Source organism: Lytechinus variegatus, chromosome 4 (genome assembly GCF_018143015.1).
Source record: "Lytechinus variegatus isolate NC3 chromosome 4, Lvar_3.0, whole genome shotgun sequence".
Lineage (NCBI taxonomy): Eukaryota > Metazoa > Echinodermata > Echinoidea > Temnopleuroida > Toxopneustidae > Lytechinus > Lytechinus variegatus.
In genome coordinates this window covers 53,133,244-53,150,013 of record NC_054743.1, presented here as the reverse complement: position 1 = coordinate 53,150,013, position 16,770 = coordinate 53,133,244, and the positions used below count along the sequence as shown (strand labels likewise).

General features: G+C 36.4%; 1 protein-coding gene across 3 annotated transcripts in view; it reads left to right on the top strand.

The window, feature by feature from the left end:
* LOC121414317 (testis-expressed protein 11-like) overlaps nt 1–16,770 on the top strand; it is a 200,653-nt gene that overhangs the window by 21,674 nt on the left and 162,209 nt on the right. For 2 of the 3 annotated variants that reach the window (XR_005969834.1, XM_041607454.1), the window contains exons 4-8: nt 4,646–4,725; nt 8,270–8,300; nt 9,613–9,662; nt 14,737–14,868; nt 15,121–15,201. Coding sequence is in view for 2 of the 3 variants with exons in the window: in XM_041607454.1 (XP_041463388.1) it covers nt 4,646–4,725; nt 8,270–8,300; nt 9,613–9,662; nt 14,737–14,868; nt 15,121–15,201 (374 nt within the window). In the remaining variant the exon portion in view is untranslated. The remainder of the gene's footprint in view (nt 1–4,645; nt 4,726–8,269; nt 8,301–9,612; nt 9,663–14,736; nt 14,869–15,120; nt 15,202–16,770) is intronic. The other variant, XM_041607455.1, reaches the window with a different exon arrangement.

Here is a 16,770-nt window from a genome sequence, read left to right as displayed (position 1 = left end):
ATTTTACTCTTAGATCACAATTATATGCATTTTATGGTGCTTACTCCTGTGAAAATTGGTTTCCCAGACCGATTGTACATAATACAGTCAATGTCTTTGATAGCCATTTTGAAAGTCAAAATAGTAAGACTCTATATATGACGAAAAATTCAGCAAAATTGATTCAGCCAATTCTGAGAGAAATTGGCAACAAACATACATGTAGGTGCGAAAAATAAAGAAATAAAGAAAAACAGACCACCTAAAAAGGTGCTTCACTAAAATATGCATTAAATCTTCTGTGCATCATAAGTTCATTCCCTTATCCTACTTGCTTGCTCGCCTCTCTATGCTCTTTTCTTCTCTCTTCCATTCCTTTTTTATCTCGCCAACCAGAGGTGAAGGCGAGACTTAGGGATCCAAATGTTGTCCGTCCGTCTTCCTTCCGTCACAAACCTTATGACACATAACTCCACAAACATAAGTTACTTTTTAACCAAACTTGGATGGTAGATGGACTTGGCGGACCTGAATGTTATGCTGTAGTCAGAGATCACATGGTAAGGTCAAAGGTCATTTTCAGGTTAATGTTAAAGTTTACATGCAACACTCTCTTATGACACCTAACTCCGCAACCGTAAGTCACTTTTCAACCAAACTTGAATGGTAGATGGACTTGGGGAACCTGCATGTTATGCTGCAGTCGGAGGTAACATGGTGAGGTCAAAGGTCATTTTTAGGTCAATGTTAAATTTTACGTGCAAGACTCTCTTATGACACACAACTCCGCAACTGAAAGTCACTATTCACCCCAACTTTGGTTAATGTACTTGGGGGACCTGCATGTTATGCTGCAGTCAGAGGTCATATGGTAAGGTGAAAGGTCATTTTCAGGTCAACATTAAAGTTTACATGCAAGACTCTTAATATGACAAATGTTATTCCATCCCAGTCATTTCACAATTAAGTTTTTATACAGTTCTGTTGCGTGCCCTTGCAAATCACAATATTTCTGGTGATTTCCATTAGTGGGCGAAACGCAAAATCGCTTATGCCTAGCGCCTTGTTTAATTGTCTGTGTGTTATGTCAATGGGAGCTCAAGTGGGGTATTTATCACCCCACTTTCAAAATTTGGGAGAGTTTTTATTTCTCTGGTTTAAACTAGGGATGGGTGGACTGACAGCTGATAAGAGCTGATAACACACTGCAACCACCAGCAACAGGCTGATGACCACAGCAGTGAAGTTGGATTGCAGCTGTCCATCTTACGTAATACTACAAACAAACTTTTGAGAGTTTCCTTGCAACACGCTTTCCGTTTCGTGATTCTGTTTTCGGACATTCGCATTGCAAACATCAAAATTGACATTGGCTCTCTGATTTCTGATTTGCTTTTCGTTCATCAATATTAAAGAGTGCCATCTACATCAACAAAATGTTTAAAGGGCCATATTTTTAATAATTATCTTGATATAATTCAAAGTGAATCACCGTTCTAGCATACATGAATAAACTGGCAAGCTACGGTTGTCGTTCTAGTCATCCTTGGGGACTGTTTCGTTCTCTTGTGAGGGATCTTTTTGTATTTTATTATTTTTGATAGCCTTCATTTTATTATTTTTTAGTCTGGGTGGAAGTCAGTGGCATAATGGGTCTAAAGTTTTTGAGGCAAGACATGACAAATTGGCAAAATTAATCATAAATTTAGTGAGCAAGGGAAGCGAGCAAGCCAAGAATAGCTTTTTGATACATAAATCAATTTGTTATGATGAATTTTGTCATGATGTTTAAAACTTATATCAAAATCTGTTGCAAAAATTTGATTTAATTATTTAAAAGGCCATTTTTGGCTCAGTCGCTTCCCTCGCTTATGGCATTTGAAATTACTTTAGCCCTGTATGCCATGTCTTGCCCCCAAAACTTAAGTATAATTACGCCACTGACCTCTGCCCAAACTAAAAAAAAACAAAAGCTATAGAAATAAAAAAAGATCCCTCACAAGAGGACAAAGCAGCCCCCAACCATGAATACAGATCGACACCCATAGCTTGCCAGTATGTATGCTAGAACGGTGGTTTACTTTGAATTATATCAAGATAATCATGTATGGCCCTTTAACTTTTTTGGGAGTAGATGACGCTCTTTAGTATTGTTGAACGAAAAGCAAATCAGAAATCAGAGAGCCGACATCAAGTTTGATGATTTTGGTGCGATTGTCTGAAAACAGAATCACGGAGAGGAAAACGTGTTGCGATTTGCTTTTTGTGTTTTTGCAAACAGAACCACGGAGCTAAAACCATATTCTGATTTTGTTTTTGAGATATAAAAACAAAAATTTAGAATGAGAAATCAGCAAAAGCCCAAAAGTATTTAATTTCAATTTTCTGTTTTTGATCTACAAAAATAAAATCACAACATGTTTTTGTCGTTGTGATTTTGTTTTTGTGTTTTCAAAATCCAAACCATGGGGCTGATTTCTGTTTTCGCTTCTTCATGATTGGAACAGAGAAAACAAATTATCCATTAGAACCTTGATTCTGCAGTCCTTGTAAACATGATAACTTCAGTTAAACTTAACCAAGGCTATAATTTGGTGTGTATGATACTAGCATGGATCACAGGGAAGCCTATTGATTTTGAGGTCAAAAGGTCAAAGGTCAAGATCACAGAGACATGTTTTTACCTTACCTTACCCTTCTGCAGTCCTTGTTAACACAATAACATTAGTTGAACTTAACCTAGGTCACATTGACATATTTTCATCTTGCCGTTCTGCAGTCCTTGTAAACGCGATAAATTCAGTTTAACTTAACCTAGGCTCATATAATTTGGTGTGTATGATACCAGCACAGATCCCAGGAAGCCTTTTTTTTAGTTTGAGGTCAAAAGGACAAAGGTCAAGGTCACACTGACATGTTTTCATTGTACCCTTTTGAAAGCCTTGTAAATGCAAAAACTTTAAACCTAGGCACATATAATTTGATATGTATGATACTAGCATGGATCCCAGGAAGCCTATTGATTTTGAGGTCAAGGTCACAGTGACATATTTTAATCTTACCCTTCTGCAGTCCTTGTAAACGCGATAAATTCAGTTTAACTTAACCTAAGCTCATATAATTTAGTGTGTGTGATACTGGCATGGATCACAGGGAAGCCTATTGATTTTGAGGTCAACAGGTCAAGATCACAGAGACATGTTTTCACCTTACCCTTCTGAAGTCGTTAACACAATAACATTAGTTGAACTTAACCTAGGCTCATATAATTTGGTGTGTATGATACTAGCATAGATCTCAGCAATTCTATTGATTTTGAGTTCAGAAGGTCAAAGGTGAAGTCGCCACCTTCCTCTTTTCTTGCTTGACCAATAACTCCATTTTCTATGTTACAGGTGGGCGTATTATGTTCTCACCTTAGCAACGCTATTGTTGCTATTTTATAAATTCAACGGTAGAAAAAAGTGATACCAGAATTTGAGATTACTACCTACATGTATATGTATCTAGCAGTGATCTAGAGGGTCCTATGGTGTCAAACCTTCTCTGTGGTATGGGTTGTACCATGGACCTATCACAAATGGACATTCAACGAATCCCCTCCTTTGGGCCAAAGACCATCACCGCTAATACTTTTATAAAGAGAGCGCTGGGAGCTGACGCCAATCAAGCCGGTCGTAAAACACGCTATTACTAAAGGACAGGGAAATCAATTGCAATGTTGTTTGTTCACTTTATCGAAAGTAACGCACAGCAGCGAACGTTAGCGCTATGAAAATGATTGCAGAGACAAGAAAACGCATGCATAAACATATTTCTTACGTACATCACAAATAACCGCACATAAAATGCATTGACATCACCTTGCAGATCAGTATATTTACGGCAAAGATCCAGTTGAAATTTGACAGAGAAATGTGCGGAAAATTTTTTTAAAAATGCATCTATTTTGGACAATATTGGTGTGGATAGTAGCGCTTACCTTCGGTCAGAAGTTGATTTTCATTTGGGCGTAAAATTCCACAGGATTTATGAAATTTAACGGGATTTTATTTTGATGGTCAGACGACAATCGCACATTATAGACAGCCTAAAATCATGTACTGAAAAACCGGATATGAATTGCGCATTGCATTCTAGGTAATGTAGGGACTTTCCCTTTTGGCAATCGGGGCTAAAACATGACCGTCTTTGGTCGAAAGAGGACCAGTGATTGATCGGGGACAATCAATGGCCGAAAGGTAAACAATCGCCCAGGGGCAGTCGTCGTAAAAAACGCATAAAGAGAAAGTTAAGGGTTAGACAGCGATTTTGACAGCTGGAAACAGGTGGTGGTCATAAAATGCTCTTGTTGAATGTCCATTCGTAATAGGTCCATGGTTGTACCAACTCATTTTTCACAGGTCCTTGCTCCCTGACTATTAGAGCTTTATTAAACTGATCCTGCAGGATCACAAATTTGTGTCTCTGTAAAATCTTCTCTTTCAGATTCAATGATATTCACGTACTTGATGATTGTGTCAATATTGTCTTGTGATTGTAGTTTACATTTACCCAGAGGTTAGCATGTTGAATATCCCATAGCAGCCTTACACTTCAAATTACTAGTTTGATCATCTTCATTCAGTCTTGGAACAAATAAAATTTTTGCCATTCATTTCCTCAGTACGCCATCTAGCCAGTAACCTTGCATTTACCAGTGGACTATCAGCGAAGAACTTCACAGTACAGAAACGCCATGTGATGGTAATTCTGAGCATTTTTTTTGTATAAATCTAAAAAATAGCAATTTATGTTTTATGTATATAAACACAACAAAAAAATAAAGGCCCCCCTTAAACAAACATCCATAATTTCTGAACTACTGGGAGTTGTTAATATATTGTTACATGAGAGTGTAGGTAATTTGATAGCCTACCCTCTTAGTGAATGTTATGGACATATTTTATGTTATGCTTTAGTGAGCACAGGTAGAAGGCAAAATTGTCACTTTTTAAAAGTCACACGCAAAATATCATGACTTTGATTCCAGTTTATAGGAACGAATTCCACATTCTCATCATGAAAAATTGTCAGAAGGCTTGTAAAAGGTACTTTCTTTAAGGACGATGCAGCTTTTTTTGCTAAATTTCAGGGTTGAATAAACACAGTCAAAATTTTCGATTAATGGAATTTTTACACATTTCTATCAATGAAAATGATTGAATATGATGACAAGTATTTTTGGGAAGAGTATCTTCAACAATATTCATCATTTCACGGCTCAATGAGCATAAGTAATGCTTCAATTTGGTAACTGAAATTATATTTTCTTAACCTTTTTCGTGATGTTCATGACCAATTGACATGTTTCAATGATTCAAATGCGTTTAGTTAAGCATTTACGCTTGAATAAACATCTGGAATGTAATAAGCTCTTTTTTACGTTATTGGAAAAAATGAAATTGCTAACTATGGATATCTGTCACAAACCTTCTTGCAAAGTTAATTTGATTGGATTTTTATGAAAATCCCAATATTTAATGCTTCAGTGAGCACACAATATTCGAAAATTATGCAAATAAGAAGAAAGTTCTAGGCCTTGGCCCCTCTCTGTGCCATATCGATTGTTATTTGAATGTGCGAGCCCTTTGGATAGTGTCACTCTGAAGCCATTTGCAAAGTTTCATGAGAAAATTATTGCCAGAAATAAAAAAAAACATCTATGAAACAAACCCTTATTTCACTTTAGATTAAATTTTGACTTCCCCTCTCATAGACATTGTGTACACCATGTGTGCAGATTTAAGTAACCCCTTATTCAATATGGTGGAACTGTTTTTTAAAGCTATCTTTAGCACTATCATTTGGCAGTAATGTTTATCAGCCTATGGGCAGAATTCTATGCAAAAATGAAATTGATTTGTTTGTTTATGAATGAGTGAGCACGCCTCAAAGTGGGAAAAGGGGCATGTTTAATGTCACAGACTCATTTTGAGGGGTTATAAAGTGAATAATGGGGGCAAATTCGGTTTCAGATGTGATAATTGATGTTGTTTTTATCATTTATCATTTTTATCACCACACACTTTCTGAACTTTTACACTGTCATGGTGGAGTGAGCACACTCAAACTTGGGAATTAATTCTAAATTTACTGCATAAATGTATTCTTTTTCCTAACAATTTTTCAGGATCAGTTAAATTAATGGACAAATAAGTGGTGGATCCAGAATTTTAAAGTGGGGAGGTGTTGAGATATTGGGGGAGAGGAACCATTAACATCTTCCAATTTTAATATGTTTAACAAGTTACAGAGGATACTACCATAAACCCGTATGAGAGGATTCGTCATCACAAAACAATGTGCTCACTCAACCATGAACATATGTTATCAGGATTTTGTGTGGAATGGGTAAATGATGGATGGTAAAACGACATTTATTGCCATAAAATTCACCCCAAAACAATCTTTGCCCAACTTTGTATTTACACAATCTGAAAAACTACTCTTGTGACTTTCAAAATTGGTCATTTTGTCTCACCTGCATAGCAGAGTGAGACTATAGGCGCCGCTTTTTCGACGGCGGTGGCGTCAACATCAAATCTTAACCTGAGGTTAAGTTTTTGAAATGACATCATAACTTAGAAAGTATATGGACCTAGTTAGTAAAAATTGGCCATAAGGTTAATCAAGTATTACTGAACATCCTATCAGAGTTTCATGTCACATGACCAAGGTCAAAGGTCATTTAGGGTCAATGAACTTAGACCATGTTGGAGGAATCAACATCGAAATCTTAACCTGAGGTTAAGTTTTTGAAATGTCATCATAACTTAGAAAATATATGGACCTAGTTCATGAAACTTGGACATAAGGTTAATCAAGTATCACTGAACATTCTGCATGAGTTTCACGTCACATGACCAAGGTCAAAGGTCATTTAGGGTCAATGAAGTTTGGCCGAATTGGGGATATCTGTTGAATTCCCATCATAACTTTGAAATTTTATGGATCTGATTCATGAAACTTGGACATAATAGTAATAAAGCATCACTGAACATTTTGTGCAAGTTTCAGGTCTCATGATTAAGGTCAAAGGTCATTTAGGGTCAATGAACTTTGGCCGAATCGGGGGTATCTGTTGAATTACCAGCATGACTTTGAAAGTTTATTGGTCTAGTTCATTAAGCTTGGACATTAGAGTAATCAAGTATCACTGAACATCCTTTGCACGTTTCAGGTCACATGACCAAGGTCAAAGGTCAATGAACTTTGGCCGCATTGGGTGTATCTGTTGAATTATCATCATAACTTTGAAAGTTTATGGATCTGATTCATGAAACTTGTAATAAAAGAGTAATCAAGTATCACTTAACATCCTGTACGAGTTTCAGGTCACATGATCAAGGTCAAAGGTCATGTAAGGTCAATGAACTTTGGCCATGTTGGGGTTTTTTGTTGAATAACCATCATATCTCTGTAAGTTTATTGGTCTAGTTCATAAAAAGTGGACATAAGAGTAACCATGTATCACTGAACATCTTGTGCGAGAGTAGTATTCAAAGTCAGCACTGCTGCTATATTGAACCGCGTGATGCAGGTGAGACGGCCAGAGGCATTCCACTTGTTAATTTAATCTTTGATTACTCATGCATGACCCAACGGATCTCATTTTCCCCAGGAGTTGCCCAATGAGTGTAAGAAACCACCTACAGAATATTATGTCTCAAAATTATTCCGTTCGAAAGCTACAGCAATTTGATTTAGGAAGGACTTACTTTTTTTGTTGTGTATAGATGAAAGAAGAACCCCTATTGTTGAATAAAACAAAAACTCTTTGAAATAGAATCTTTGTTTTCAAGATCCCGATAATTTCACTTCAGATTTCATGGCATACCCACCCCCCCCAAAAAAAAAAGAAACAGAAATAAGGAGAACTGAGATATTTTGGTCAAAGATTCGTATGGATTTGGCTCTTTATAATTTGGGTTTGAATGTATTGGTTTATTTTATTTCTACATTTACAGTACATACAATATAAATAAATCATTATTATTATGATGATGATTCTTTTCAATGCATGCATTTTTTGTAGTGCATGTGCACATTTGGGTCAGAAATTAATGAATCTGTTACATACCATTAAAAAATCATGGGCTCATTATTAGTATATACATGCACATGTAGCTTTATGAAATGTTCAAACAATTGCCCATTGTATCTTCTTATTTCTACTGATGCCATATTTTCATTTAACTATTTAAGTGCATTCATGCTGTGGATAAAGACTACAATTTGTTTTTTACAGATGGCAAGTAAAGCAGCAAGTGCTTGGATAGGTGAGATGCTTAATTTATGTTAAATTTATTTTGGTATGATTCAATACATGACCTAGGTGAATGATCTGATAACTTCAATTATATTTCAATTTGAAAGTTCCCCTCCATGTCCCCATTTTTGTCTCACCTACGTAGCAGAGCGAGACTGTTTAGGTGCCACTTTTTCAACAGCATCGACGGCGGCGTCAACATCAAATCTTAATCCATGGTGAAGATTTCGAAATGTCATCTTAAAAAGTATATAGGCTTAGTTCATGATACTTTAACATAATGGTTATCATCTATCACATCTTGCTAGAATTTGATGTAACATGACCAATTTCAAAGGTCATTTAGGGTCAATGTACTTAGACCATGTTTGGAGAATCAATATCAAAATCTTAACGGAAGGTGAGGTTTTTGAAATGTCATTGTAACTATTATGGGCCTATTTCATGAAACTCGAATATAAGGGTAATGAAGTATTACTTAACAATCTGACAAAATGAAAGGACATTTACTGTCAATGAACTTTGGCCATATTGGGGTGTTTTTTAATTTCCATCATAATAAAGTTTATGAATCTGGTTCATTACACTTGGACATAAGAGTTATCAAGCGTCAGTGAACATTCTGCATGAGTTTTAGGTCATACGACCAAGTTCAATAAACTTTGCCGGTGTTGGGGTATTCGTTGAATTGCCATCATAACTTTGAAAGTTTATGGATCTATGATGTGGTAGAGGTTCATCATGGTGTTGTCTCACGATATATCAAACATAGTTGGAAAGTGACGTTCCATCTGCAAGCTGCTAAACTTCATCAGGTGATGAGCAAAGACAAAAGACGCTGCTGTGCATGGGTTATATAGCATCGGCGAGGGGCCAGCGTGCCTGGCTGCATGCTATTGTCTGGCTCCACTCGGTTGTGAGTCCAGCTGTGATTGGATCTAGTTCATGAAATGTGTACATTAGGATAATCAAATATCACTGATCGTTTTGGACAAATCATTGGTCACATGATCAAGGTCAAATGTCAGTGAACGTAGTATTTTATCATCATATGAATGGTGTTTTGTGAATGATTATTCTGCAGTCGTTTTCAAAGTCAGCACTGCTGCCATATTGAATGGCATAATGCAGTTGAGACTGCAAGAGGTTCTCCACTTGTCCAATTATGTTAGGCTACCTTTGTATTGAGTCTATGTTACCTTCCAGGTTCCTTTCTCTACTACATAATGAATTTCTTGTTGATTATTTGTGTCATGTCACTGTATAGAAGAAGGAATTCTAACTGAACTTCGTAATCTGGTAATTTTCATATTCTATTCCAGATTGCTGTCAGTTTTCAATGGCGGAGCAATGCCTTAGCCTTGCATTAGAGGTAAGATCATTACATTTACTGAAGACAAATCAATCTATACATATCTACGCACTACTTACTTTGAATTTTAGAGGAGATTATGACATTTAGACTATGAATTATACAATATCAAAGAACTTTCTAGGAAGTTTGCAAAGGAATGTGCAATCAGTAGCAAATATTCATCTTGTACAACAATTAATTACAACTTGATATTGATTATAGCTGATGTGCACGAATGAATGAATGAATATAGAAATTCAATTTGAATTCAATTCAGAATTGATATTATTCATGGGCGTCAATCCTAGGGAGGGGGGGGGGGGGCAGGGTTGGCACGTTTTAAACGGTGTGTTTTAAAACACATGTTTTTTTTTTACAAAAAAACATGTTTTAAAACACCCCATAGGCTTGTGTGTTGTAAATTTGCATGGATGTGATTTTAGCTGAATGTTTTTTTTTCATACTTTTATTTCTGAGGTGGTGTACTATTTTCTTCTAACTAATGAAAACTCTTTCTCAACACCACTCTTTTTCTCTTTCCCTTTATTCTCCCTTTCTCCATTGCTTTGTCATGTTACTTTCTTCCCTGTTCAATTGTGTACATCAATCCATATGAAGAATATTCTCATTTCAACAAAAATATCTGAGTGTTGTGCTCACTTTTTGGACAGAGAAAGAAACACTTTTTAAAGCTCAAATACATAGTAGTACTTGAAAGAAATAAAAATGTTGCACAAGAATAATATATTTTACAAACCGCCGCCTTCCCACATAAGGGCCGTTAGCGCAGAATGCGCACCGCCTTTCTGTTGGAAATTCAGTAACAAAAATTGCAGTCTTCTCTTACTTCAAAAATGTATTTAAAACATCAAGAGCTTAAACCAGACTGTATAATTTAATTGATTTATGGAAAATTGCATAATTCGATGGAAAAAAAGTTTAAAAACAATTTTAAATGTTTTAAAACAATAAAAAAATGTTTTTTTTAAATAAAAAAACATTTTTTATAACAACCGGGGGGGGGGGGGAGGGGGATGCGACCCCCACAAATTTTCAGCAAGTGAAATGTCCCCCATGATTTTGGTGTTACATGTAAATTATGTTTATTTTTCTTTCTTTCTTTCTTTCATTCCGTGTTTTCTCTTTGGATTTGCTCAATGAAACCTATGATAGACATTTAACTCGCTTTGTCTACTTGAATTGCGTTGGATCATAGAGGTGGATTATATCCACCTCTATGCACTGGACTCTGCATGCCAGCCACGATCCAGCATTCAGTGCCGCTCTGCGTGCCAGCTGGCCAAATTCCGAGTTTTTCCCTGTTATTTGTCTTATTCCGGGTTTCAGCTTTTTGATGTTTTCTGTATAAAAGAAAAAGCTGGAATATCCTCCTTTCTATCCCCTCACTCTCTCTCTCTTAATTGCTCTGTATGTTGATTGACTGAATGAGAGATGTATACATGCAGATCAATGGACGTACGCATGCTTAAATTTCCTCTCCAAACCAACTGGCACCATCTGCCATCCCTGCCATGTGCCGGGGCAGCGATGTAGTTTGCTCAGCATCGCGCTAACTTGCTGCGCTGGCCATGTGACTTTCGACCGTATTCGGTACGTCGTAAGTGCAGGTTATACAGGGCTCGGGCTAATTTTTCTGACTGGATATTTTTTGTGAACTATCATCAAACTTTGGATTGAATTTGACATATTCGTGGGAAAATGCTTGTGACCATCATCAACAGAGTCTTTGAATTAAAATTCTTTGCCTCTGCACCGCGTATAAACAGCCAAGATGAATACAAAAGTGATAAAGAGGACGGACAATATCAAGGCAGCCATTGGAACTATAGTCAGTCTTTCAAACCTTGTCTTCAAAATCATTGATAATCACGAGGTAAGAAGCCAGTTTTGAAAAACACACAAACATAAAAATGAAGAACTAAAACAGTGCGATTGTCCGAGGGATCTATCTAGTCTCAAGATGGGTTATTATCCCCACTGCCTCTCCACTATCCACTGTATGCTGCCATGTGATGTCCCCTGCTAAGAATTCCAGGGTTTTTGAAGGACACCTAGTGGCACCCTTTTGATATGTGCCGCTCATGCACATTGGTCAAAAGGTTAGTAAAAGCTAAGACCGTAACTAAAATTACAAATTTTCTCTTGTTATCTAAGATTAAATTTCCTCTTCTTATTTTGACTACGAATGTCAAAAATGGTGTTGGAAGAATTTATACACAATTGATCTTCACTTTTAAGTTTTAGTTGCAAATTTAATGGATTGAAGTAGACCTCGAACTATAGATCAAAGTAGTAAAGTTAAAGCAAATCACTTTATAGATGTACTTCCTTCTCTGAGGACTATATTTCATTAGATGATTTGTGTCTTTTTGAGTAATATTCTGCTTTATCAGGATAAAAAAATAATCAGGGGCATGTTGCATAAAGAGTCACAACTGTTCAACGTTGCCATTATGGCAACTACCATGGAAACAGGGTTCAGCAGCCAATCAAATACAAGGATACCATGGTAGTTACCATAATGGCAAAGTTACAACAGTTGCAACTCTTCATGAAACGGGCCCTACAATGCATTGGGGTTTTTTTGCGGATGTTTTCATTTCACTGGATAATCTTTTTAAGTATCGCTTGATATTCTGCATTATCAGGATATCAAAATCATCACAATGCATTGCTGTGCCTATCAAAGTCACAAGTGTTTGTTTTTAGCCTTTCGTGAATTCTTACAGGTCTTTAAAGGGGTTAATAGAACTCTATTCTGAGTTTCTTTCAATTAAGATAACCCATGCTGTCAAATCCCCTTTGGCAGAATGTTATTAAGGATGTACAAGGATAGATAAAGGAATAGAAGGAAAGACATACAGTATGTAGAGAGAGATAGAGGGAGAAAGACAGAGTTTAAAGAGAAAGAGAGGGAGATATAGAGTGAGAGATACAAGTAAATGGAAGATAAAATATTGGTGAGAGATAGACATAAAGATATACAGAGACGGAGAGATAGATGGATAGAATAGAAGGAGAGTGATATATATATTTGAGATCAAGAGTATGGAGAGGGCCGTAGCAAGGTCAATACCCGTCTTCATCAAGCTTTCGGGCACAAGCCCTTCATCAGGATCTAAACCAATATATAAATACAAAATATCAGCCTAACAATGATAGATACAATACAGTGCAATATACTACAGAGATAAGTAATCCATAAATATTTATATATGGTTATGGTGAGTCAATATGTAACAAAGAATATATAGTTACCGTAAGGTCTGTAAGTATAGTGTATTGTTGACAGTAAAGTTAAGTGTGAAGTGAGGTCAGGTGTGTGGGGATGAGTTCATTAAAAGGTGAAGAGGGTCATTTATTGGTCGGCGTTTATACCATGTGGTCTTAATGTTTTGAGTTTGTGTATCCAATGAGATTTCCTTTTCATGATGATGTCGTGTTTCTTGTTTTTACTATTTCGATGGCAGTGTCTGTTAATGTTTACTGTATGCCCGGGAAGGTTTAAATGTATCACCTTGATGTTATGTTGCGTATATTATCTTGAATGCAGAAATAAATAAAATCAAATCAAATCTGTTGCCTTGTTGTATATTTCTGTATGAAGTGTGCCATCTTTGTTTTGAAGGAGTGTGTCCAGAAAGCAGACTTCTGAATTTGAGGATTCGATTGTGTAATTATAGTGGAATGTCAAGTGTTGATGGTGTCCTGGAATACTCTTGATCTCAAATATAATTATGAAGGAGACCCGTTCACCTACATCACCAAGATATAGAGGAAGACGTACGTCCACTCCATTATTTTCTCAAAATGTATTGATGAAACAGCTGAACGGGTCTGTTGTGACGGGTTCTTATGAAACCAAGATGAACAGGCTTTGCGGTCCTAGCTTTCTTACCTTTTGGATAAAAAATATTTAGATATGGATATTCTGATGAAGTAAGTTGTGCATTATTGAACATTTTCGCTTTTTAGGAAACAATGCAAACATTTAACCTTTTGTTTACTCTTGTTTCATTCAGCCTTTTATTTCTGATATTTGATGTATATTGGGAGGGTTGGGATATTATGCCACACACCTTGTAAACACTGCTCATCCTCGCTGAACTTGTGTCCCCCCATTTCGGATTGATGCCCATGATATCAGTTATGATTGATATTTTAATCCCTCACAATGTATGATGTCCTAATAGGTATTTATTTTCTCATGTCTCTTTCCTCCAGAGTAAAAATCTTCCTGTGTATTTCATATACTACTTGTTAAATTATTTCATGTTGATATTTATTACAAATATATACTTCACGCACACATTTTCTTGTTTGCTAATAAAATTTACAACGAGTATCCCACACTGCATATCATATTCCTTTCACCTTCATCTTGAATGACATTAATAGTCATGACTTTGTTCAAAATTATAATGTATAATATACATAATCATATTTAATGTGATGTGTCAATAAAAAGATGAATATTACATTTGATTAAAGGGTTTATCTTTCATTATTTAAAACTGGAACATACATGTACATATTTGTTGGGTTATGATGCAAAATGTTGTGTAATACCCCTTTCATAAACCTATCTTCCAATTAGCTGCCTAAGAGTAATGCGGATAATTCAATAAAAATTGCGTTCATAAACTCCGAAAATAATCCACACTATTTTTACGAGCGCCCGTCCTGAAAAAGGAGGATAATCATCATGGCAACCGCACACACCCCCTCCGATGCAATTGCGTTGGAAAAGGGTGACCTTGTGACCGCTCCATGGCAATTATCCGCATTACTTTCTGGTCCCGATGCTGCTATTATGCAGATAATTGCAGCAGATCAAAATAATGCAGATAACTCTGGTCCTCCTCCGATTTTACGACCAAATTATGCTGCTATTAGCCGCATCATTGGGTTTATGAAAGGGTTATAAGTTTCTTATGCAATGTTGGGAAAAAAATTCTGCTTGCGACTGTATATCTTGTATAAACATGCAAACTAATATTTTTACTCATTATATTGTCATTTTAATAAAAAGCTGATTTAAAGTGAATACACAAAACTTAATTCAAATTAGGGTCTTGAGAAACTGAGGAACCAAGTCCAAGCTCCAATCAACTCTCTTCCTGAGAAGAAAGATTGGGCAGATGAAAAGAAAAAAGAAGTCGATAGAGAAGCATTCAAGATATTTTGCTTCAAAGCAAAAGCAGTAAGTTTTTTAAATAGGTTTTATCTCTTTGCATGCTGGATCAAAGATAATTTACTTAAAATTATGATTACTTTTAATAGACAAGAATTGGTATTTGAACTTCACCTGAAATGATTAATTTGTGTATTAGACAGGGCTGCTTTCAATGTAAAACCAATGTGATATCATGCATAATTGATCTGTTTGGTTTAAATCACTGAATTGATTAGCCAGTGGCTTAACATTCAGATTATCTTTGATTTTGTTGTAAAGGCTGTTGGCCAGAAGCAGCATACACATGGCCTACAATGGGTTGAGAGAGCTAGACCACTTCTTAATACACTTATCACAGAGGTAAGATACACAATTATATTACAGTATTAACCCACTTTTATATCTAATTACTGACCTGTCTCAAATCTTCCATTTTTGTTCAGAATATATATACTTAAAAGAATTGTATTCTCTAGGTTTTGGATATGTATTGATGACTTACTTGACCCAATCGGCATAACGCCCTCAGCATAGAGTAGCCCCTCTTCATAATGGATGTGGGTTCTATTCTCCCTGGAATGGATGCGGGTTCCATTCTCAATGGAATTGATGTGGGGTCTATTCTCAATGGAATTGATGTGGGGTCTATTCTCCATGAAACGGATGTAGGTTCCATTTTCGGTTACACTTCATAATCCCGAGGCTCGTAATTCCGAAAGACATAAATTGCCTATACCTTGATGTTCGTTAATACGAAAACGTAAAAGGGTTCATTAATCGGAACATTTGTGGCGTTATTCCATGGAGAATGGCGCATGCATTCGTAATTCCGAAGCTTCGTTATACCAAAGGTTCGGATATTCCGAAGGTTCATTATTCCGAAGGTTCGATGTTCTGAAGGATCGTTAGTCTGAAAACGAAATAAGGTTCGTTAATCATTACGTTTTCGGACTAACGAACCTTTGGAATTACAAACCTCACTTTGTTTTTGGACGAACGAACCTTCGGAATTACGAACCTCCTTTCGTTTTCGGACTTACGAACCTTTGGAATAATGAAGCTTTGGAATTACGAATGCATGCGCCATTCTCCATGAAATGGCCATAATGTTGATTAAGTATTACTGAACATAATAATAATAGGCATTTATAAAGTGCCATCTATCTAGAAATATTCTATTCCGAGGTGCGTTGTTATTATTATTATTACCCCGGCTTTAGCTCGAGCTGCCTTTCAGCGCTCATGCATTCAAAGAATTAATCCTGCCTGGTACCCATTCATCTCACCTGGGTCGAATGCAGCACAATGTGGATAAATCTCTTGCTGAAGGAAGTTACGCCATGGCTGGGATTCGAACCCATGACCCTCTGTTTCAAAGTCTGAAGACTTATCAACTGGGCCACAACGCTCCACAACATCCTGCCTTAGTTCCATGTCACATGGCCAAAATCAAAGGTCAATGAACTCAGACAACTTTTTTGGGCACCAACATCAAAATCTTAACCTAAGGTTAAGTTTTTGAAATGTCATCATAACTTAAAAACTATATGGACCTACTTCATTAAACTTAGACATAAGGTTAATCAAGTATCACTAAACATCCTTCATGAGTTTCACGTCACATGACCAAGATCAAAGGTCATTTAGGGTCAATGAACTTTGGCCTAATTGGGGGTATCTGTTGAATTACCATCATAACTTTGAAAGTTTATGGATCTGATTCATGAACTTGGACATGATAGTATAAATCAAGTATCACTGAACAACCTGTGAAAGTTGTAGGTCACATGATTAAGGTCAAAGGGTATTTAGGGTCAATGAACTTTGGCCAAATTGGGGGTATTTGTTGAATTACCATCATAACTTTGATAGTCCGTTGGTCTAGTTCATAAAACTTGGACATAAGAGTAATCAAGTATCACTGAACAT